The sequence below is a fragment of the Oryzias latipes genome, chromosome 19, assembly GCF_002234675.1.
Source record: "Oryzias latipes chromosome 19, ASM223467v1".
Classification (NCBI taxonomy): Eukaryota; Metazoa; Chordata; class Actinopteri; order Beloniformes; family Adrianichthyidae; genus Oryzias; species Oryzias latipes.
The window spans coordinates 20,691,906-20,716,533 of record NC_019877.2 but is presented as its reverse complement, the minus strand read 5'-3'; the positions used below and the strand labels follow the sequence as shown (position 1 = coordinate 20,716,533).

At 43.2% G+C, this 24,628-nt stretch overlaps 1 protein-coding gene across 8 annotated transcripts in view; it reads left to right on the top strand.

Moving 5' to 3' along the window:
• Nucleotides 1-334: 334 nt before the first annotated feature.
• LOC101168499 (protein shisa-6 homolog) overlaps nucleotides 335-24,628 on the top strand; it is a 106,848-nt gene continuing 82,554 nt past the window's right edge. For 3 of the 8 annotated variants that reach the window (XM_020712009.2, XM_020712008.2, XM_020712010.2), the window contains exons 1-4: nucleotides 336-479; nucleotides 699-1,546; nucleotides 3,009-3,169; nucleotides 18,458-18,559. In XM_020712009.2, the coding sequence (XP_020567668.1) occupies nucleotides 1,032-1,546; nucleotides 3,009-3,169; nucleotides 18,458-18,559 (778 nt within the window). In that variant the 5' untranslated portion in view covers nucleotides 336-479; nucleotides 699-1,031. Of the gene's footprint in view, nucleotides 480-698; nucleotides 1,547-3,008; nucleotides 3,170-18,457; nucleotides 18,560-24,628 lie in introns of all 8 variants that reach the window. The other 5 variants (XM_020712007.2, XM_020712006.2, XM_011488458.3 and 2 more) reach the window with 3 other exon arrangements.

Genomic DNA, 24,628 nt, shown 5'->3' with positions numbered 1-24,628 from the left:
CTAGGCACATAAATTTGTGCCTCAGTCTTCCAGCTACCTTGACCAGTCTCCAGAACCAAAGCTCTGCACTAATGAGAGGATTTTTTGAGGAGCCCTCCTTCTGATTCCAGCCTGCAGAGTGCCTGTTTGCAGACATGTAGCAAAAAAAAAAAACTGGAAAGCTGAGCAGAAATATCTGACCACCATCTTCTGCTCCACTCTGTGCAGGAGTCTACATTACAAGCATTCACGCGCCTTTCTCTCTTCCATGAAGGAAGGAGGAGAAAGAGAAAGAGGCGGAGAAGAGGGAGGGGTGCAATTTACCGATACTTGGCTGAGTTCTGACGCCAATACCGAAGTGATGTAAGAGATGGAGGGAGGGGGAAAACCGAGAGAAGTGCGGAGAGGGAGAGAGACAGAGAGGAGCAGGAGCTCTGAGAGTGTCCTCAGCTTCGGAGAGCCTGACAGGAAGCAAGTCCCCGGCGGGGATCCCAACAGAGGTAGGCTGATTTTTTTGCTCAGATGAAATAAGAAGAGCTTTAATTAAATAAAATAAAAAGCTGTGGTCACGTTTCGTTAAAGCTGTAACGTTTTGAGATGCAAACACAGTCGAAGAACAGATAAAAGTGACCGAAATCTGCTAAGTTATGCTCACAGCGATGAATGGATGACGTCAGGAGCAAAGCTAATAACCTGTTTCGGCGTCTTTGTGCCCGCAGAGCAACTTTGACTGCCATCGCGGCGGAGCGTTTTCAGCACCTTGGACAGCGCCGCACGTCTGGCTCAGCCCGGGGAGCGCGCGCAGAGCCCGGCGTGGAAATGTGCGCTTCTGACTGCGTCGCAATGAGCTCGAGTGTGTCCACTGCATAGTAACAGCAGAGAATGTCCTTGACAACTGTGTGCACAGAGTTGTAATGAGCATGACTGCTGCGCAGGACACAGAGCAAGCGGGGGGCGGCTCGGCGGCCACACAGGACTGAGCTCCTTTCCCTCTTTGACCACGCGTAAAGTGTCTGCCAACTCCGCTAAACTTGAGGTTTTTCCGCGCCACCATGGGGATTAGCCACCTTTTGCTGCTGCTCATATATCTGGATCCGCTGTGCGTCTTGAGCACCGCGACGGGGGGCAAGAAACCCAAACAAGCCCCCAGAAAGGCTCCCAAAGCCACCGCGGTGCCTACCGTCACCACGCAGAAGCCCCCGCCTCCCAGCAACCACGACACCTGCCTGGGGTACTACGACGTGAGCGGCCAGTACGACAAGAGTTTCGAGTGCAACAACACGAACCACCGGTACTGCTGCGGGACGTGCTACCTGCGCTTCTGCTGCGAGTACAAGAAGAACCAACTGGACCAAATTTCCTGCAACAACTACAACAAACCCCCCTGGGTGCAGACGGCCGCCCCGTCGCCCATCCCGACCGAGGTCTACGACCCGAGCATGGATCAGACAAACACCGCGGTCTACATCACCTGCGGGATCATAGCCTTCATCATCGTACTCGGAGTGTCCGTCAAAGTGGCGTACGACAAAGCCACGGAGCCCCCCCAGGAGATGAACATTCACAGGTGGGTGCTGCAGATGCACCGCACCACTCCACCCATTTGTTGCACCAAACAGCTGAGCAAAGGCAGACAAACAAGGAGACAGTAAGGTCAAAGTTCAAAGAAAAAGGCTGGGGTGGGGGTGTCACAGCCCAAAAACTCCGTTTTCCCCCTCCTCCATGAAAAACCAGTGCCCTGCAAAAAAATAATAAGACAGACATTTTTACAATTAGAAAAAATGTTCATTAAATAAGCAAAAAATAAAAAAAAAGATGGTAAAAAGGGGAAAATAAGAAATCTGCCAATGGGGTAAGAAAAATGGAAGAAAATTCTAGTCTCTAAGACATAATCTCAGGTGATTCTGCTATTGAAATACTTTCTTGACAGCAAAAAGACACATTTCTAGAAACAAGGGTCTTTATACTTTCTTACAATCAGTTTTTGCACTTTGGTTTAAAAATCCCGAATTATGGCAGATTAAGAACCTTTCATCTGCTTAGACGGACTACAGCCCCCAAAACCATCAAAATCCTGAAATGAGTTGAGAGAAGTGCTTTAGTGACTGTGGGGGCTGACCGCTGCTCTCTGTGTGGGGGCGGGCTGCTGTTTTCTTAATTTTAGTGCAGATAGAGCGCAGTTCACATGTTTGAATCTCAGCCCAGATCGTCAGTCCATGGGGGGAGCCAGTGAACGCAGCCAAACCCCCCCTCCTTACATGAACATCATGGCTGCTTGGTGAGCTCAGGTGGGGATGTGACAGGAACTCATCCTGTACATAAGTGCATGGTGTGGTCACACACAGCCGTGAGCAAACGCTGACTCGCATTATGTTTTTTTTTTCCTCTCCTCAGGATTGAATGGTTTTATTTTTATGGGATGCATTATTCAACACCGGAGCAATCTTAAGACTGTGAATAATGGATGGTGTTAACGTTAGGGCCGTGTGAACGGCGGATGATGTGCACGCTCCACCGCACATTCAATAAGGAACAGGAAAAGACGGGGCGGGCGTGGAGGTAGAATATGAATATAGAAGCAAAGGTTACCCTGCTCGTGCATTTGTCTTACAAAAGCTCAGATGCAGCTCAGCGAGAGTAATTTGATTTCCTCTTTCCGAGGCGATGCTAGAATAATCAAACAAACATTTTTTTCTTTGTTCTTTTTTTTTTACTTTCTTTCATCATCATTGCCCCCGCCCCTCCCCCTGGAGGGCTGCAGCCTTCCATATGCACCTGGTGCGGCCTGAAAAACATTCAAATTCAACCCAATTAGGCAAGCTGCTCGCACATCCAAAGTTGTTTCTATTGCAAATAAGCAGTCGCTTTCCCAGATGTGAAGAGAAAATAGTTCTGAAAAACCCCAAACAGCCTGCACGCTCAGGGCCCCTCCCCATCCCAGACCAACTCTGCACACAAAGAAGCATCCTGTTGGCAGTGTTTAACACTTGTCTTTTTGCTTTTTTTTTCTTGTGTTGTTTTTGTTCCAGAGCCCTCGCAGACATTCTGAGGCAGCAGGGGCCCATTCCCATTTCACAATACGACTGTGAGAACTTTGCAGCGATGAACGGCTCACCCAAAGATAACACGCCGGTCAGAACCTCATCTAAGAACCACTACACCCCCGTCCACTCTTCCAAATCCAACCACGGTAAGGGCCCCTTCTGGGACGGCATTATAAAGCTTCACAAGCCGGTTTTTGGGCCCTGATTGCTGGTCTGATGTGATCTGCCATTCAGTGATAACAGTTTAAAGTCCCACTCCGATCATCTTTTGATCTATTTTTCAAAGCATTCCCAGTGGTCTTTTAATTATGATTATGCTGTTTTTAGCCAAAACAAAGAAACTTGTCGTATTCTAGGACATAGTTTCTGCAGAGCGGCAGGAGTTAGTTAGAAATTCACCTCCATCGTCCATCTGTATGCGTGCTCTTTCGCTAGCTTACAGCCCCTCAAAAATCCAATTTAACATTAGCGGTGCAACAAAAATGGCGAGCAATGTCAGATCCATCCAGCCGTAAAGTTGTGATCCAGACTCCTGCTCAGACGAGGAAAACAACGACGTTCATGGATCTATTTGTCTGCAAGTGGATGCATCAGAACAGAGAGATTGTGGCCTGCCGCTGTAACTTCTATGTCACACTTACAAGCTTTTTCCAGCTACATTTTTTCGTCTGCTCCAGATTCACATAAATTTGAGTGAAATACTTAGAAATAAAATGTAAAACTTGGTGTGTGATGTGATGTCCTCCATCATCAGGAAAAAGCTTACAAGAACATGTTAAAAACACACACAAAAAAAAAAATTCTCTGGATTGGGTCTTTAACCTTTCCACACAACACGATTGGATGTGTTTCTGCTGTATACCCACCACCACTAAAGAACTTTCCTGGTAAAACGGCTCCCGCTGCACTCATCCTTTCAGTTGTGTCGTTTCCAGAGTAACATCCTGTAATCATCCCATTTGAGCAAAAGAGCAACGAGAAGGCAGAGAGTGACAGAGGGGAAAAAAAAAAAAAGAAGAGGGGCCCGTTAGCGGGGATAATTACAGGCTGGCAGGATCGCACGGCCCGCAGACTCTGACAGGCTGGATGTGACGACCTCTCACTAAGTCAGGGGATGAATCAGTCCCAGAATGCACGGCATGATTTAACCTGGCAATTCTGAGAGCAGACAGGGGAGTGTAAATCGCCGAAATGGCCTGAAAAGTGCGTGTCGGAGGAGCAGGAGGCCAGGAAGCGGCAGGTTCTCAGGCGGGGTAGTCGTTATCAGATGGAGAGAGGCAAAGATACTCGGGGAGAAAAACACAGATGGAAAATAATGAGATATTACAAAGAAGCTGCTGAGATGGAAGGAGAAATGTGTCAGGCCTCGTGTGCAATCTGACAGAATGTACAGAGAGCTGTAGGTGTGGGTTTCTGCAGCTGCTGCTGTGATTAGTAGATGTTTTCGTAACCAACTTTAAATTCGCCCTTCTTGCTTTACACCCATCAAAAAAATGAAAGCCTGGATGCGTAAACATTTAGAGGAAAAGCAACAAGCTGCAGACTGTGTGTTCCTTAATGTGACTAAATACACAGCATGTCCTACAGGTTTACAGTTTTTGTGTCCTGTAATTGTTAGATTGGGAGGATTTAGTTCCAGATGATTCTGGAGGTGCACGCTTCAAAGCTTCTGAGCCAGCTATGAGTCATCCTGCATTCTGCACCATGAGGCTTTCACTCATTCTCAGATCCATTGAGACACAACTACAAGAACAAAAATCATTTCCCAGTGTGGTTTTAGAATGGACTTGACCTTCTGACTACCAGAGAAAAAAACTTGTCAGGTCAAATTTTTTTAAATCCACCAAAAACCACCATTCCCAGAGTTTTACCCCTTCACATTTGAATTAAAGAGTCCCATATGTATTCTGTAGGTCCTTAGTAGTATGCGGTGGTTGGGAGATATTTTGGTTTAGAAACATTCTCTACAGAAGACACATTTACACTGCTGGTAGTCAGGAGGTTGTTGCTGTTTTACCTTTTTAGACCGTAAATGTCGCCGCCAACACCTATATACAAACATGCGTCCTTTGGCATACCCTAAATCTTCAACAGTTTGGCAATCAAAAGACTGTCAACGCTGGAGCTAAAGCTCTGGTGTAAAGCTACAGACACACCAGGCAAGTGACAAGCATTCAAGAAACCACGTTTAGTGCTAAACGTGAGTTCGTAAACATGCGTTTAGCCCATGGTGGTGACACAGTAAAAGCAGGGTGGGGCTTCTTCTTCTTTTTCTACTGTTTACTAATGCATTTCCACCACCTACAATTGGGAGAAATATCCAAGGCGTGCAAATCTGGTGAATCTAGCTCCAGACTATTTCTTTCACAGCTCCCTTCCCATATATGAAAGACTTGGTTTCATAGAATTCCAGCTGGGAATAAAAAAAGCACGCCATCCATACATCACTACCAAATCCAAGTCTTTGATTGGTCAAAGCTCAACCTGGTTTAACTTGCAGCACACGTTCTATGGCTGCGCGTTTGATATGTAGAGTTTGAAAATGATCATAGAAACTGGTGTCGCTACGTCTGAACCTAAGGGCTTTGAATGTGCATTTATGCTCGTTTGCATGAACTTAGGATTGGAAGTGGTCGCTCAAAAACGTGTTGTGAGCGTGGCTTTAAAGGGTTAATATACTGCAGAGACACTTCATAAACACTCAATTCGTCTGTTCTTCTTACATCTGTAGTCTTAGCAACTAAAGTTACTTCTGCGCCACTCAAAAGAATCTTAATCATTGTCCACTGTCACATAAGAGCCACTCATTGAAGGATTGATTCTACAACCTGCAACAACAATAGAAGAGTCAAAAGTTGAGCTCATATGTCAACATGAGGTGACGGAGAATTCTGGGGTCAAATCAAGCTCAGCTTTAGGTGTTACCGAATGCAAAAGGAATGTGTATTTGTCACAGCTGTTTTCAATGTTTTTTTCGTTTGTCTCCCTCTTTACCTTCAGTCTGTCAGCTTCAATTCAGACTTTTCCTTTCAAAGTTGAGCCTAATTTTACGTGGAGGGTCTGGCTTTGAGCCCTTTGACTACCGGGACATGATTGACGTCGGGTGATTGAGGTTAAGGTGATGTCATTTCTGTTCCAAAACAGCGTCTGTTGTTGGCGCCGCCTCTGATCAACCAGACTTCAGGGGAGCATTATCACTACTGTACTCCGTATTTGGTGCTTTTTTGGAAAGGAAATGACATCACCATCACCTCTGTCACCCGATGTCATTTCATGTCCCGGTAGCCAACGGGCTGAAAGCCCTACCCACGCGTAAAATTTTGCTCAACTCTGGAAACAAAAGTCTGAATTGAAACTGTAAATTAAAAGCTGAAAATGAAGAGGGAGATAAACACAAAGGCAAACCTTGACAACACTAAACAGCAGCTGTTACAAATAAACATTTTTTAAAATCAAGTAAAAGTTTTAGGTTTAAAGTTTTTTTCAATTAGTTTGTATTTCTTTAAATTTACATTTTCTTTCAATTCCAATTGTTTTCTAATTTTCAATATTACTTTCAAGTTTAAAAGTCTTTTTTTCTTTTCACTTTAAGCCAATCTTAAATTTGACCCCACAGCGAAGAACAAAGAAACTTCTAAAAGCAGGAAACAGGCATCTGCTTTGGCCACGTGGGGTCAAAGAGAACCGAAAAGAGACAAACCAACACACCTGAACAACGGTGGTGTAGAACTACAACAGCATTCTCACATGTGGAGGAAAGGGTTAGGAGAAGGGAGGCTCACTGAGACTTTTCAGTTATTAAAAACCTGAACCGAACAGGATGGTTTGAGCTTTTGGGGTTGGAGAATCTACAATACGATACAAAGGGCAACATCTGGTGAGGACTTTTCAGCTTCAAATGACAAATTGTAGCTTTTTCAGCTTTTCTGAACTGGAATTAGTAGCTTTTGTTGGTGGTTTCTGCTTTCCATGCATTTGAGAAGGCAAACGTTTTTGAGATCAGAGACCTCAAAAAGTCACCGCATATGAGGCAGTGTGTAAAATGAGACTGTTGTTGACATTTGCAGGCCGAGGCAGAGCTGCAGACTGCATGTCGTTGCTGGACGCTGCTGTTCTGTGCAGGGGGGGGGGGGGGGGGGGAGCAGCCACTGCACAGCTGCCTCTGAATAAAACATGCTGAATGTTTGCAGCCTTTTGTCTTTGACTCGGTCTCTCTCTGCATGTTTGAACGTGCGCCACCGTCACGCACTTTGCTGCATCTTGGCCTCGAAGGCACGCGGCTGGACGTGGCAGGCCGCCTGCAGCTTGACCTTGAATGCATTCTGTCAGTAAAGGTCGTCGGCGGTGGTGCTCTCTGCCTTTTTCACCGCTCTGCATGGCGCCCAGCGTTTTGCTTGCCTGCACACAAGTGCAGTAAAGAGAAGAGGACTGACTCTCTGCAGCCTGTCCATGGGGGAGCGCCGCAGGCCTGACGGGGGCCGCACATGAAAGGCAGTAACAGCCAGGACCAAAGCGTGCTTAATGTGTGCATATAAATTGGGGGACATGTTGAAGCCACTCACACTCGTAGAAAATGCATAATCATGTGCTTCTAAATGGGCATTTGGCACAGGCGGGCCTCCGAAGACTTCTTTCAGACACTTTTAAATCCGAGACCTCGAGAAGGGCCCGAGAGGAACATCCATTTTTCCTTTGATCCTCATCAAATGAAGAATTGCTTATTTGTTTGTGTATTTGTGTCTTTGGACTTTTGTTGAGCGTCTCCTCTGAGAACACAGCAGACAGTATTTTAGGCCGTGCGCGGCGACACCGTACCCTTGGTGCGTCGCGTACTTCCCTGCACTTTCAGAACATTTTACTTTGTGAACAACCCAGCCTGTGGCAAAAGCAGCTCCGACAGCATAATATGATCTGTGCGCGATGGCAGCTATTTTTACTCCAATCCAGTCGGTATTGTTGTTGGGCTCAGACTCTCTTTCAGGTTGGGGTGTAAACACAGCGCGCCCCACAGCCACAACAAGGAACAGACCTTGAAAAGGAGGACTAGACTCTTTTCCAGAGGCTCGCCGTTGGTTAAAGTAAACAATAACCACTCACTGAGTAATGCGCTTTGGCCTGCAGCTCTCTGCAGATGAAGTTGATTTATTTACCGCACACTGCAGGCAAAGATTTGCCTTTTCCTTTTTTTTCTTTTTTGAAATGCACTGCTTGCTTACCTCTCTGACATTTTCCTAATGTGCAGAATGATGAAATATAGTTTGCAGGTTGTGCAGAGAGCCGTTCTTTCCTGTCTCAGTTTAACCAACAGAAACTAAAGGGAAAAAACAATCCAACTCTGCCAAACAGCAGCTCTGAATTCGACTTGGAGTGACTAGGCCGCATTGGCAGCATCAGAACAGGCAGAATAACTGTTAGGGCGCGCGTCACTGCGGACGCTGGAGCGCCTCCAGGAGGATCCGGATCTGCCTGAGCTCCCACAGTTACAGTCCTCTGAGGGTACGAGCAGTCACTTTACCGTGTTTGAGATGGGCAAACTCTCCAGCTTAAAGGTCAGGTGCCTCAGACGATGAGAGGTCATCGTGATGGAATAATATTTGGAGCAATGAGGCAGTTCTGATATGACCTTCATCACATTAGTGAAAAACCTCCCTTGTCCAGCCTCTTATTTTGCATTTATAACTAACTGTAATTAGTATGACTTGTCTCTTGTGCCAAAATGCACTTTTGTAATCATGTTGAGTGGGCCATCCATTCCCACTCCCACACACACAGTTACAGGTTCAGTTTGTGTCGACTGACCAAATGATCATCACCCCCCTGATATTACATAACATTTGTGTGCTGACTGCATCAGCACGTTTAATCGCGGCGTTCTCTTGAGTGCACATGTGGTAGACCTCTTAAACACTCAAACTAATTGTCTTCTAGCCTGCATCTCATTATCAGGCCTCATTATGAGCCGTCAGCTCCCCCAGCGCACATATGTGTGTTCAGAGGGGTGTGCTCCAGGTGTGCAGGGGAGACCCATCACCATCTCCCCGGGGTTTGGAGTTAATTATGGCCCAGCGTGCATTAACAGTCGCTCCATTGCATCGTTAGTTTATGGGAGTGGGCGTGACCCCTTAAATGCAGTCAGGGTCAAATTTGACCCCCTCTGATATTTTTCAGAAAATGTTAAATTCATTTACTCTATAATTGTATGACTTTTCCTAAAAATGACATTGTTCTTAATGCTTAAGCACTGAAAAGTCAATGAGCAGTAGTTCCCACTCTCTTAAATGCAATGCAAATCATGCTTAGAAATATACATTTTCGAAAAATTAGACAGGAAGCTGTTTGATAACTGGTCTCTTTTAAAAATAAGTTGTTTAAATATAGAAAAAAAATAAACCAACAACATTATTTTAAGACGTATTAATGGTCAAATATAAGAATGGTGTCGTTTATTTTTGCCGTATATGATTGCTTGTGCCCTGCAATAGACTGGTGAACTTTCCATGGTGCACGTTGCCCTAAACCAGGGATATCAGAACCAATCCAGGCCTCGAGGCCCGGTGTCCTACGTGTTTTCCAACCAAGCTGTCATTGAAGCTCCTTATTGGCTAAACACACCTTATCCAGGTAATCAGCAGCACATAATGCAGGGTTTCTGGAAAACCAGATGGAGGTCAGCCATTGAGGCCTGTAGTTTGGTAGCCCTGCCCTAAAGTTGGTGTGATAGGCTCCAGCAACCTGGGAAGAATGTATGATTGTTGAATCATGAAAGCTTGAGTTTTAAAATTATGCAATAAAAGTTCTTTTGTGCTAATTTTGAAAGTGTACAAGAATGCTGTCTCTTTATCTCATAATGAAACCTGTAACATGTCGTATTGCTCCTGCCATTAACATAGTGTCAATTTAGGGACAGCCACTGGCTGTTCTTCCCAGGGTGCGCCAACCCCTTTGAGCCTGGTTAGGCCATATTTACAACACTCCTTGTGGGCCCCCACTTCTCTTGGCCCTCTTCCTCCTGGGCAGGAGTGGCTGGCCCCTGCGTGGAGCTTGCACTCTCTGTCCTCCTATGCCTTCCTCCTCTCTGGCTTTGGCGGCCCCTGTTGCGGTTTTGCTGGCCCTGGCTTGGGTAGCAGATGTAATTACCCAGCGGGCAGTTGTTCTCTATCTGCCACCGTCCGGCTGTTGGGGGGGGGGGGGGGGGGGGGGGGCTGCCTCTGCTGCTGCGGAGGGGGTCTTGGTGTGGGGATGACTGGGCCCTCTCCCTCCTTCCTTCTTACATTCCATCATCCACCTCAGAAGAACATAAACACTCAATCGAGCACAGGTGCTATCTCACCTTTACACAAATAGTTTGCGTGACGGAATGAAATGTTTCACACGTGTTAGTCTGAATGCACAAGTATGGGTGTGTATTAGATCACACACATGTATGTATTAGTTGCATTATGTCCATGTTTACCTGTTTGTATGTGAACAACATTGGAGCAAAAATTTATGTTTGTAACGTTTGAGTGTGTTTGTGGACAGGCCCCGCCCCTTTTAGATTTGTTATACATCTAAACCTGACCATAATGATTATAAACTTCCTGCAACTTGTTGCTTCATGATGAATTTGACCCCCCCCCCCCTTCTATAATCACCCTCCTACCTCCTGTTACAAATATAATTAATATAATCAAAGTTCAGAGTAAATTGCAAAATGGGTTTATTCAAATATGCACCTGCTGTGTCAGAAGGTCCATAACCCCCTGTTGTAAAAGTAAAAGTAAAGTCGTTTTTTTAGGTCCTAGTTTCTACAGAGCAGCAGGGGTTTATTGGAAATTGGGGCGGCCGTGGTGCAGCAGTAGGGGTGGGCGACCTCAGACCTGTGATCAGAATATTGCAGGTTCGATTCACGCCTTGCCCGTGGAAGTGTCCTTGGGCAAGACACTGAACCCCACCAGTGGGTGAATGGGCTTGTGACTTCAAAGCACTTTGGGCCTCCAAGGAAGGTAGAAAGTGCTACAAGTATACACAACTACCTCTGAGTTGTGGGTGAGATTGTTGGCATGGAGCAGCCCCCCTTCCCATCACCCATAACTAAGCCATTTGTTTACACTCTCCTGCTAGCTTACAGCCCTTCAAACCAGCAACCGGTGCAAAAGAAAAAGGCGAACAACATTGGAGCTACAAAAATCGTAGTATGGAGCCAGATTCCAGCTCAGACAAGTAAAACAAAGACGTACATTAATCTGTTTGTCTGCAAGTAATGAATCATTTTTTCGTCTGCTTCTGATTCAATGACTTGAATGAAGAAATATTTTCTTTTCTTTATGTATGCCCTCCATCACAAGAAACACCAAAAACACAACTTTCCTCAGAATGGGTCTTTAAAATAGATTCATATGAAATTACATATGTTTCTAGTTTCACCTTTTATTCTGAAGGGTTTGAGTTTTTGGGAGAAAGTGAGACAAGAAGGGAAAGAAATGACAAATTAAGAGTATAAACTTAATCTGAATGACTGTCAGGACAAAGCAGCATATCTGAATCTGATAAAGCTATAAAAGCCCATTTCTGGCTGTTTTAGAGCTTAAACGACTCCCGTTTTAGTTTCACATCTACAGCTCACAATGCAATTATCATATTATTCATAGCTCTTCACTCCTGAGTGTAATTCAGTGGGGTAGGTGTTTAGTGTTGGCTGATTAAAGAAGTATTAGCTCATGAATCTTCAGTGCCCTCCAGCTCAGGCACCTGTTCATTTCAGTGCCACACTGTTGAGGTGAAAGTCACCGTTTTCTTTTTATCGAGGATGATAAATTCATAAAGCGTAGCCTTACCGCTGCAGGCTCCTCATGCCACCTCATCTTAATGAGCTGCGGATGGGAGTCTTTCAGATTGAAGGGTTGCTGCAGTGGGCTGTGGGGGGGACTTTCAATGACAAAGGTGAAAAAGGGAGACAACAATAACGCGTTTGTGTCACACTCCAAATTGCTGGCGTGATTGAATGAGAAAAGTGGAGCCAGTGGATCTTTAAGCAGAACGGCAGAGCGCGGAGAGGTGAGATTGGGTTCACAAAGCGTTGGCATGTGGCTGATGGAAACCAAAAGTTCAATATGTTGCCTTGTTTGGTTCACATCTCATTCATTACCCCGCCGTTTGGGACTGAAGGGAACAAGGATTTCCTCTTCATTCTCTGCTGTTTTTGTGACATTCAGCTGTTTTAAGGGGAAAATCAGCTGATCACACATCAGTCTCTTTTTAGGTCGCAGTTACAACATGTTTAAACCGCCCCGGGGAGCTTTGTGGAGTCACATAAATTCCCTCGGGTTAATATAATCTGAATTGACGTCAGCAGAGATGGAGTCTACAAGTTTGATTAAAAGGATGTATAAGAAATGAGCTGTGCTGCTGATGCTGCTGCTCCAGGCTGTGAAACTACACCTGTACAACAGCTGTGAGCGACTAATAATTACGGAATACTGTGAATACTTTCTTCAGAAACTTTCACATTAAACCTATGACTAACACTTCCTGTAAGGTTTACATTTTTTCACAAACTTCCACGATAAACGAATTTCGATAATGATGTTTGCAGTTAACCAAGTCTCATTAACCTGCTGGAACACGTTCAGATAGATCAACTTTTTAACAGGAAACTGCTGAAGGCTGCCGATTTCCTTTTATGATCATTTGATGCCACTGTGAGGCTGCAGTTAAAGGTCAATGATGTTGTCTTTAAATTACATGCAGTCTCAAGACTTGACCTAATACTCGCACTGTAGAGACGGAAGAATTGAGTTGGACTTAAGGGTAGAAGTTAGTGAAAATGTGCACTTTCCAAAAAGAGCAGTTGAGCATCTCTATTAAGTTGTGGAGAACTGTTTGCCTAGCTAGAGCAATGTGACCAATCTGATACTTAATCACAGTTTCTTACCACTTTAACAGACTTTCAGGACAAATTCTTATATAAAACGCTGTTGACTTCAGCTTGTCTTTTAACATTTAAATGACTCAAACACACCGTAATAATATTTAAAACATGGGTTACCATTGTCCTTACAGATAAAATGGGCTGTTTACAGGTAACAAGTGGACAAACCGGTATTACAATGGCAAGGTCTTAGACCACTAGAGGGTTGAATGATACTGTTGTGAACACTTGAACAACTCGTAAGGGTGAATGCAGGCGTGTTGTACGGATTTTTTTCAACCCTCCCAAAATCCTGTGAACTGTGCAAGGGGCCTGTTAGTGTCATTCAAGTGATGAGTACACTCCCCTTGTGCACAGCTTGACTGTTAGAAATGGGGAAATTAGACAATCAGAGTGTAGTTTGTGTGGACATCCTACAGGCATTTAATGCACTACGCATGCATATGGCACAGTCATAAAGTGGCCAATACTTGCACATTACTATTGACTAATGTCTGGCACAAGGACACCACATGAAACATTACCTATGTCATAAGTGCATGCGACTTGCATTAGAATTAGAAATACACCTTGGTACACTTACACAACAATTGTATGTTCCATCTTTGTTCCTTGAGGTGTCCTTACAAACCTCCAGGGAACTGCAAGACTCACCTAAGACAGCGCCGCCCCTCTCTATGACACTCTACAGGCCCAGAAAACACCCAAACTGGCACCACCCTTACAGTTCAACCCCCTATGAATACGCTACATTCACACCAACCAAGACAACTTCATTCAAACATTCAAGCGGCCATTTTCAATGAAAAGTCTATGTAAACGCCCATAAACCCGTGTTTTGAGCCTACGCCTCCTGAATTCTTGTGTTCACGTGTCGTTGCTAGTCTCTTTTAAGTCAGTTCTTAGGCTGTACAAACAAATTGGGCGTTCATTGACCGCAAGCTGAAGTTTAACCAGCTGAAGTTTCTACTGCTTGAACATCAAACAGCTGAACTTTGACCCATCAGGGACTTGGATTTGGTAGTGGCGTGTGGATAGCGTCCTTTTCAAAACAGGAAAGCGCCAACTGTTTTAAACATGATCATGGAGGAAATTAGTAGCTGGGGTTGCAGCTGGCTGGAATTATTTGACACTAAATCTTTTGTGTATTGGAATAGAGCTGTGAAGAAACCTGGAGTAAGATTCACCAGATTTGCACCACTTCGACATTTCGCACAAAGCCTCTTCCAACTGAAGGTGGTGGACTTGTAAATAAAAACAAAAGAAGAAGAAGCCACTCCCTACTGCTCCCTGCTTGTCCGGTGGCTAAATGCATGTTCATGAAACGGCACAACAAATGCCCGGAGTGAATGTAGCTTAAGGCTCAAGAGACTTCCTACCCATAATCATAAATCTTTGCCCTTGTGTTTTTAATGCAAGGGGTTTCATTCGCATGACCACTGCCATGGTCAAGTGTCAGGGTGGTCGACCTCAGATCAAAAGATTGCAGGTTCAATTTCCATATGTTGAAGTGTCCTTTGGCAAGACACTGAACCCTCTGGTGGAAGGTTGGCGGCCGCCATCAGTGTGTGAATGTGTGTGTGAATGGGTGACAGGGACTGTGACTGTGAACTGCTTTTGGGCCCTTCTTTCTTTAACCAATCCAAGTCTTTCCTCTTGTGTCTGTTTCCTGTTAATACAAAAAGTTTTGAACGGTGTCCCACCTGCTCTGAGGTGAAATTATTCCACCTTTGTGAACTCTCCAAGTGGATAAAATCAGTTGTCCCACTGCAGAGTTCATAAAGTTAATGGAGAAAAGGGAACATAAGGTGTGAAGTAAAAATGTCCTACAAAAACTGTTTTTGTGGAAAAACAATAAAATGGCAGTTTAGTGCCAAATAGTTTTCTACATCATTCAATTTTTTTTTCTTTATTTAGATTTAAAGTAAATAAGAAACAGTTTTTTTTAAAAGTAACTTAGTCCTTTACTTTTAGTCCCCCACAGGCACATTTCTGTCTGTTAAAAAGCAAACTGCATCCACTGCTGCCGCTTATAAATTTCATTTGGTAACATCTTCCTCTTTATAATTTAACCCTTGTGCTATCTTAGATGACCCCACTCTTACATTGACGTGTTCTTCCTACCATGACAAAGGTGGATAAAGGTGGAAAGATTTCATGTAATCCATGGACACCAGTGAAGATCACAAATCATTGGAGAAAAACGGTTCAGAGCCCTGTCTAGTGGGTCTAGATGACCCAACTCCCAACATTAAAGTGCCTAGGATAGCACAAGGGCTAAGGAAGTTGTTACTACTTTTCCGTGGCACTACACCAAAATTAGTCCAACACAACTTGCCCAACCCTGCTGGTACCACTGTAGCGCCCTCCTGTGGGTGACGTTTCATATTAGAAATTGAGCACATCCTTCAAAACAGATGCGCCAATAACTGGTTGTTTACCAGATACAAAGAATTATAGTAAACTCAAGTTTGAAATGTTCATTTACGTTTTTTGTAAAGATACGATAATGCCACAGGATATTTGGATCAGACAACAAAATAACCTATAGGAACTTGAAAAAAGGAGACTGAGTTCTTACACAGACCAGGCAATAATGCTTAGCTTTATCAATTGGTTTAGGTGGATACAATGTCTGAATACCAGCTGTGTAAATGAGAAACTTGAAAATACTTCCATTCCTAATTATTAAAGAAACCAGTTGTGTAATTCGGTGAAATATGGCTGCAAAAACTGTTGCACAATCATTCTTTAAATAGCCTGAAGCTGGAGGCCTGCAGCAGCAGCAGAGCTCGTTTAATATAAATCCTTTTAATCAAACTTGTAGACTCCGTCTCCACTGACGTCAATTCAAACAAAATTAACTGAAGGGAATTTATCTGACTCTACAAAGCTGCTCTGGAGATTTAACCTTGACCTGAAAAAAAACACTTGTGGGTGAACAGTGAACCTTCTTTTACTCAACATTTTCCATTTCTGACTTGTTCATTGGAACTGTTATATATTACTGTTTGCACCGCAGACCTGTGAAGATAAAAAACATTTTGAATCAGTGAAGTATAGTAGATAATATTTTTCCTCAAAAATATTACACCATCTGTATTTTTTGAGTGTTTCGACTGAATAAATGGATGTGATAATGGAAGAAAGCAGTCTTTTTGAGAGTCTACAGAAAGGTCAGAGGAAGAAGAGCTTGGATCAACTGAAAACAGAAAGGGATTTCTATTCCACATTTGTAAAACTACTTATTTCAATGTCTTATTATTTGTTAAGCTTGTATTCATGGTTTATAATGTGACATCATTAGAACTACCAAAAGGGAGATAGATTATTTGTAATGTTTGATTCAGTTTTACATGGTTTTGATTTTTGAAACTCTCATTATTATGTTTTCATGTTTATGATTTTACAATTCAGGACTCTTGACATTGACGAACGCCTTAGGCTATGTTCACACTGCAGGCTGAAACGACCCAATTCCGTTTTTTTTGCCCCTATGCGACCAGTATCTGATCTTTTAATGACAGTCTGAACGACACAGATCCGATCTTTTCAAATGTGACCCAGGCCACTTAGGGAATGTGGTCCTGAACCCAATACGTATCCCATCTCCGTCTGAACGGCCAGGCCACATGTATCCGACCCGTAGGTCATTGATACGCTACAAACGTCATCATTCTGAGTTGAAGTAGGCGGGAACGAGAACATAAACATCAACCGTGGCGGACGATGCTGCTGACACCAGTCAGTGGAAGGGAAGCGAGGTCACCGATTTGATTAATATTTGGGGTGACAGCTCTATTCAGGCCAAACTCCAGGGTTCCTTTCGCAACTGGGCAGTTTTTGAAAAATTTCCAGCGAAATGGCCGAGCGTGGTGTTGAACCTTTCCCGCAATTACTTTTTTTCCCTTTCCGTCCGTGGTTAGAAGCGCGGGGGAAAGAAGGCGGATCCTCCTCCGGGGTTCACTTCCCCGTTGTACCCTCAGATTCTCCAGAGCGGGTTAATAAAGAGTCCGTAGCATTTATTCTGGGGGAAGCCTTCTTTTATTATTGTTCTCCTTCCTCCGTAACAAACAACATGAATGCGCCCCCAACACATTTCCGCTGCCTCCTCTCACTCCGTCCTGCGCTGCACGTGCTCTCTCCTCTCTCTTACACACGAGCGTGGGCCACAGCACATTCACATCCCCATTCCTCAACAGTGGGTCCAGACGATCCTGGCTCCAATGCCTTCTTAAAATGAGAAGATTGTAATTGTCCCGGGCTCCTTTTTGAAAATAAATTTAATGATGCAAAAAGAGCTCAGCTGTTGACAACACTGTTGTTGACATCAATCTTTAATGTTAGCTACTTCTGCAAACGAGTGACGTTGTTAACCGTTGAGTACTATTCTGCGCATGAGGGTCACTTCTGGGTCATTTCACGGTCACACAGGAGATCACAAAAATTCATATTTAATTGGAAATGTGAACGGCCTTGCAAAAAAAATCGTATTTTTTCAAAAATTCGGAATTTAGCATTAAGCCGTGCAGCGTGAACGTAGCCACAGCGTCACAACTGCCCTTAAGGGTGGATATGGGCTCTCTGCCGGTGAAAACTGGACAAACCTGCAGGAAAAATCAAAGTCGTAGCGCAGTAGTCCAGCCCTGAGAATCAAATGTTCATGCACATTGCTTTCAATGGACATGCAACAAGCGACAGGTTGTAGTGAACACTTAGTATAAGAAGGCATAAGTATGGGGGAAGAAGGTGACACAGGCACATTATTTTTCATTTTTCCAATGCCCCCTAAACCCTGCGCAAGGAGCCCATCATTGCTGTTCACTTGATAAAGACATGCTCCTTGCGCACAACCTGACAAAATTTTGTAAATTCAACAGCCAGAGTGTAGGTTGTGTGTCCTACAGGTGCTCACGTCTCACAGGCACACCCTTTCCATGTGGCATTTGCATGTGCTCAGTGAAGACCTGGTGCATACACCTTCCTAACAACTAGAGTGTGGCATAATGACGCCGTACGACAGCATCACCCGTACATCATAAGGGCATGCAACTTATATTTTCCTTACAGAAACTTTATGATACATTTACCGCATACACTACAATGGTATACTTTTCTTTTTAATGACATCCCTTGAGGCGGCCGTGCAAGCCTTAAGGGACATTAAGATGCAGCCACTCCTCCTCTCTACGACCCTCCATGGACCCAGACAACTCAAAAAACCCACAGCACCCAGAGGGGCCAACCCCCGATGATGCTACATTTACCTTCAAATGAGCGTTTCTGGCAGGAAACCAAGGACTTGGTCTGACCTCATCAACATATCACTTCTTCACTTTACAGTTTCAGACTTTAGCTTCTAGAGAACTATCTGGTTCTTGGTTTTTTTCTCCCAAGCACTAAATATATTCAACTTCTTTGTATTTCAGAGTCTTTTATTCCTCTGAAGCGGCTCTATATGGTCATCATGCATGACAGTATGATTCTATCTGATGATCTGACTGTGTGTGTTCTGCCTGACCAGGTCTCCACTATGGAAAAGAGAGCGTCCGGAGCAGCGGAGGCGGCGACCTTCACAACTTCATCTCCTCTGGCTTTGTGACCCTGGGTCGAGGTCATCAGAAAGGTAAACCGTCGCACCGTTGCTTCTTCCCTTCTCCGACAGCACAGCTGCCCCTATCAGCTGAAAGTGTGCTGTTTACCTGTTAATCCCCATGTTGCGTTGCACCTGCAACAAACAGGGAGGTGACATGTTTTCAGATCGCCTTTCCTTCACTCAGCAGTTCAGGAACCTCTGCCTCTGCATTTTGCAATTAAGCACAAACACACACTTATCTCCTCTGAACGTATGTGCGACACATAGGTGAAGACGGCCACACGGTGCCGCACACATTTCCATGACACACATATCACCTATGTAGGCGAGGTGTGTTTTCCTGTGATTGATAAACAACTTAGCATACAGTGAAGATTCAATTCGGTCAATTTGATCCCACACAAATCCAGGCCTGAGTGTGAGTGGATGTGTTGCACCTGTGAGGGTTGGGAGGCAGCCTCCTCTACCTGATTCCTTTTGAATATTAAATCTAACGACTGCACTGTTTTATAGTAAATGACTGCTTTAGCAGAAAGGTTCATAATTGAAATCTAATTAGGCTCCACTGCTGCATTCTTTAATGAGTTTCGGTTCTCCTACCCATCAGAACCTGCTGATTTCCCGCTCGTCATCCTAATCACCTGCTTTAATAGAAGCCAGGTCAGATTTATTTGCTGCTTGGCAGAACTGAGTGGATGCTCTTCAGCAGATTTCACGGCCTGGTTTCTGAGTGCGGAAACTGCAGGGGCTGTGAGGTTTCCTCCCTCTCTGCCTTTTAATGAGCAAACACTAAACTTATTTTGACATGAAATTAGCAGTTTTCCTCTTTGCTCTGCTTGTTTCATCCCCAGAGGTCCTGGGTTTCTCAATGTATTGCCAGAACAAAAAAAAAAAAGGAATATTCTCCCCATTGCTTTCTTTTCTACAAAAAGATGATTATGAAAGGGGAAAAAAAGGGCTTTTATGAATTTTGTAATTGCACAATCTTAATTCTTTTTTAATAGATTTCCTTTCTTTGTAATTAAAAAAAAAGATATGCAGCACTCCCACTCTTCTGTTTTGGGTATGGTTAGGCAAAAAGCATCTGCGCAGTTAAATGAGTGTTTGCAGCCTTTGATTCCTTTCCTGAAAAAGCAAATAAAACATGGCAGATTGAGATCTGTGAAAGCCCAGGCCTCCAAAATCTGCAAAGCGAAACAAAAACTACTCTTTCCAACATTTTTTTTTTTTTCTGACTTGATGTTACTGCAGGCCGAATGCTAAAATCAGAGGCAAAGTGGTCTGAAATTTGCCTTGGATATTGTTGCTGCTCAGTATTATCTCAGGCTTTTTGCTGTTGTACAATCACTCCTGGGCAGTGGAGGGAAACGGGCATTTTAATCAAGCCTCCTCCGCGCTCTCACCGCCTGCTGGAGGCTCTCTTTTAAATGTGCAAAAGCAGAATGTAAATACATTTCTCCCACATACAGCGGAGTCCTGGTACAACAACCTGGCCATATCTGTGTGGTGTAAGGATTTACAAATTGCCGGAAAGCTACTCTATCCACGACTTATCTGGCTCCGGCTTCAAACAGAATATGTGGATGGCTGTTTGAAAGTCCTGACAGATGAACCGGTGGGCTGATACCAACTCACGGGAAAGAGATGAGTCATATTAAGGTTAACAGCAAGTAAACAGTCTGGCAGGGCTGAAATCATACCAGCCTTCATTATTTTTTGAAGAGCTTCACACAGCCCGGTTTGCTCTGGCTGAGAGCTGCAGAGCAGAAAAACATAGATTCATATTCATTGGTCTGTCAGTGCAGAACACTCTGCTTCCCCATGAATCTGGAAACAGATGTTATCATTTCAGCTTCTTGTTTTTGTCACTTGTACAGAACAGAGTTCACGTGTTCGGCTCCTTTGGCTTTCTCGGCGTCTGTTTCTTTGTTTAATTATACAGGCAGAAAACGTGTTTGGTTGTTAATTACAGCACGTTATCTGTGCATGTTAGATAGGGGGCTGCACCCCGCGGTGGGGGCAGAAGAGGTCAGGGGTGTTGCTGAGTTTGGGAGCAGCTGGGTGCTTCACATCTGGGTGGCATAACAACCCGGTTCCTAAATGAGCTCAGCCAGGAGCGCTGAGAGGGGGGGGCGAATGTTCAAACGCAGAGAATTGCCTGCTTTAATTTGGCTTTTTGATGCACAATCTGTCCACGAGCTCTCAGCGTTTGAGATGACCCCAGCTTGCTGCGACCTTCAGCGGACCTACAAAAGGAGGCGGGAACTTGTGGGTCCATCTGTTTGAGCAGCAAAAGCCCTGCAGTTAAAGGCCGACTATTAAATTGTGTTTTTGGTATTTTTAACAAGTTCGTGAGATATTTTTTTCATCATGAAGGACATGTAAAAAGATTTTCAAATTGCGTTTCTGAGCATTTTCTTTATTCAAGTCATGAATCAGGAGCAGATGAATTTATGCTGCTTCAAAAGGATTTTTTTGTGATGTAGAAAATACTCCGCCCCATTCGGATGCATCCACTTGCAGACCAACAGATCCATGAACGTCTTTGTTTTCCTCATCCAAGCTGGAATCTGGATCAATACGATACGGGTGGAAAGCTCATATATTGCTTACAGTTTTTGTTTCACTGGTGGTGTTGGGTTGGGGGTTTGAGAGGCTGACAGTTAGTGGGAGACCCTGAAACAGATGGGAGACAGGAATTGGGGGAATTTTATATTTACAATGAACTGCTGCCGCTCTGCGAAAACCTTGTTTGAAAAAACAGCACAGGTTTCTGATTTTTTATTTTTAAAAACGGGACAATCATGTTACTTGTCCTCTAATTAGTATTACCTATCATTCCATTGCATTACTGTCAACATCTGAATTTCCTCTTTTTCTCCAAAAAGGTATACAATATTTATCTTCCTCTTGCATTTTTGAAATGTATTTTTTATGACTTTTATACTCAAGTGACACATTTGACCTCTTTTTAAGACCTTTATGAAAAGATAAAATAGAAAATTGCTGTTAAATCCTTTTTTCATTAATGTTTTAAACAGCCCGAGTCATTTTCTACATATTGACTCTTTAAGTCCTACTTTTTCTTATATGGCATTTTCATTTTATATCATATGAAATCAACAGAAGTGAATTTTTTCTATATACTGTATTATCTACAGTGTAAAGACCCACTTAAAAGCTTTTTTTTTCTTTTTTTTTTTAAATGAGTGTTGTTTAAAATCCAGAGTGCCTTTTGTAGTCTATCGATTAATTCTGATTGCGTTTACTGATGTGAAAGCGATTTTGAGAGGTACGTGACACTCAGTCAGTCTATTTTTTGGTCAGGTTGCAAATAAGGTTGGGTGTTACTGTGAATACACTAACGGTGTTGTAGTGTCAAGCTGTGTTTTTTTTTTTTACATGTTTAAACAAGTTTGGGAGTTAGCATCGTCAAAGTAATGTTTGTTTTAGCGATATCAGTTTGTTTTGTTACGTGTTGCAAACGAGGTTGGGTGTTACTGTGAATAGGCTGATGCGGCTAACGTGTGGCGGTGTTGGACTGTTGTATTTAAGCGTTACTAACAACGTTGGGAGTTAGCATTGTCACAGTAGCATCTGTTTTAGTGCTTTCAGTCTGTTTTTTTTACGTGTTGTAACCAAGGTTGGGAGTTAGAGGTATTGCAAACACGCTAATGTGGAGCTACTTCTACTGTAGCTACCATGTAACGTGTTAAAAACAAGTTCTAGAGTTACTGTAAACTAGGCCTGCACAATGTATCGCAAATTTAGTGCACATAAAAAGACAGCTAAAATTGCAATAAATGGTTACCTTAAATGTGCTAAAACAGTCTTATGGCAGCTTGAAGTATTTAACAAATCAAATAAATCCCTTTATGTCATTGACCAATCGGATGGAGCCCTTGTATGTTAGATGTAGACGAGGATCAACTCTTATTTAAATTAAGCTGTTGCAGTTAAATGGATAATGTTGTTTACTTTTATTATTTGTTCTTGTATCCCAAGTTATATCGTTATCGCGAAATTGATCTAATATGGAATATCGCAAGTTTTCCTCATATGGTTCAGCTCTACTGTAAACGCAGTTACTTTTTCTGACTTTAGTCTCAATTAATGAGTTTATTAATTTGCTGCGCCTTATAAATAACTGCGCCCTATAGTGCAGAAAAAACTGTAATTAATATTTAAAGGAATTTGATTCTCGTTGATGTAGTCTTAGATGGTTCAAAGAGGACAAAAAAAAAAAATTGATTTCCATTTTCTTAATGGAAGCGCAGATACTGCCGTAAATCTGTGTGATGGTTTCATCAGAGTTTGATGTTTCCTACATCAAATCATAAACTGGGTTCTTAATCTTCAGCTTGGGAGTGTCCACGAACAGAAGAACTGCATTTAAATGGAAGCTATCGGCAAAATCACACATTAAAAACACATTTGTTTATGATTTATCATAAGCTTTTTAGGCTTTAGAAGACAGCAAACCAAACATTGTCTTTTATTGTACAGAACCCAGCCGGTTTATTCAGCACCTGACGTGTTCCGCTCGTGACACGCACCGCATTACCCGGGTTAAATAAAACCTCCTCCAGTGCCATGCCGCTGGAAGGTTAACTAGTTTCACCAGCACGACTTTAATGGTCCCTGATGCTCAGAGCTGGCTCAGGCACGCTCTGTCTGAGGATTCAAACCCTTTTCCCACAATTCCTTTTGAAAAAGAAGAGCTGAACTCAGCTGTGAAATGATAATGATGACATTCCTAGCTTGAGTTCTGCAATAAATGTGTCCTCATCAGAGGTTGTGCTGCTTTCATTTATGTTTGAAATGTTTTGAAGATTAGGAAGTGTAGTTTGTAAAGGTGCGGTCTCATGAACTATTATTAGACAATAAAAACACTAAAAACATGTCATAAAAGCTTAAAATTTTGAAGATTTCAGGTCAAGTGCTTAGATTCAGGTCTTCTTGTTTTCTTTTGTGAAATGTAACAAACATGGACATCTTGTGGAAAACATTAGATAGAAACATGATTTTTTTAAACGAGAAATAGACCCCAAAGTCAATTTGAAATAGTAGAAGTGATTATTAACATCCTTGTAGACATAAGAGATTTTTCTAATCTTTTTCTGTTAGGCAATCACCCAGTCTGCTGATGAATATTTCCGTTTTAAGAAAAATCTAAGATTTTCTCATTTAAAGATCGAGAATTTTGCTGCTGCAGTTTTCTTTGGTTATTTGCGAAAAACCGAGTCACAGAAAAGTTCACAAGGTGACTTTTGTTCATCCGGTTCCTAATTAAAGAGTTAAAGCCTTCCTAGAGTGACAGTGTTTTGCCAGATCTAAACTTTTTCTAGCAGGAACAGCTGCTTACCTTGGTCCCGTCCCCTCGACCATCTGTCCAAGTCCATGTACGTCCCCACAAATCGCTTTGCTCCTCTGTATTCTCTCATCTTGTTGTCCAAAATTAGGAGGCAGTGAGGTGGAGGATCCTGTCAAGCTGAGCCCAGCTAATGAGCACGCTCCCTGATCTGCTGTGTGTTTGCCGCTGTCAGGTGGGACTGCACTCTAACGCGGCCTTGAATAAAATGAAATAAAGACTGCAGAACTCAGTTTGAAGCGTCAGAAATGCTTGAAACCGCAGAGAAGTTTTCTGGAAACCAAATCTCAGACAAGAGATGAGAGAGATCTGGAGAAAACTTTTTCTGTTGTTTGCTGGTGGTGGGGGTGCAGCTCTGGGACACATCCACACTTCAAACCAGCACGGCCCAACTGAAGCGTCATCGCTGTAATACATCCAGAAAAATGTAAGCAAAGATAGAATATCCAACTGCAGACTTTTTGTTGTAAATAATTTAGGAATTATTCCCCTTCAGGGACTATGACCACTGATATAAAAAAAAATTGATTCAAACAGTTTATTCAAGTTTATTATTTTTAGGAAACACCAGTTTTAGTTTTTTGTATTTATGAGCTGCACGTTATAAGTCGAATGAGGCTGTTTCATATGAAGTCTAGGGCACAAATAAAGTTTAAAGCAGCTGGGGATATTTTACAGAGGATGAAGATAAACTTAACCCATAAAAGTTAAGAGAAAGAGGAAGCTAA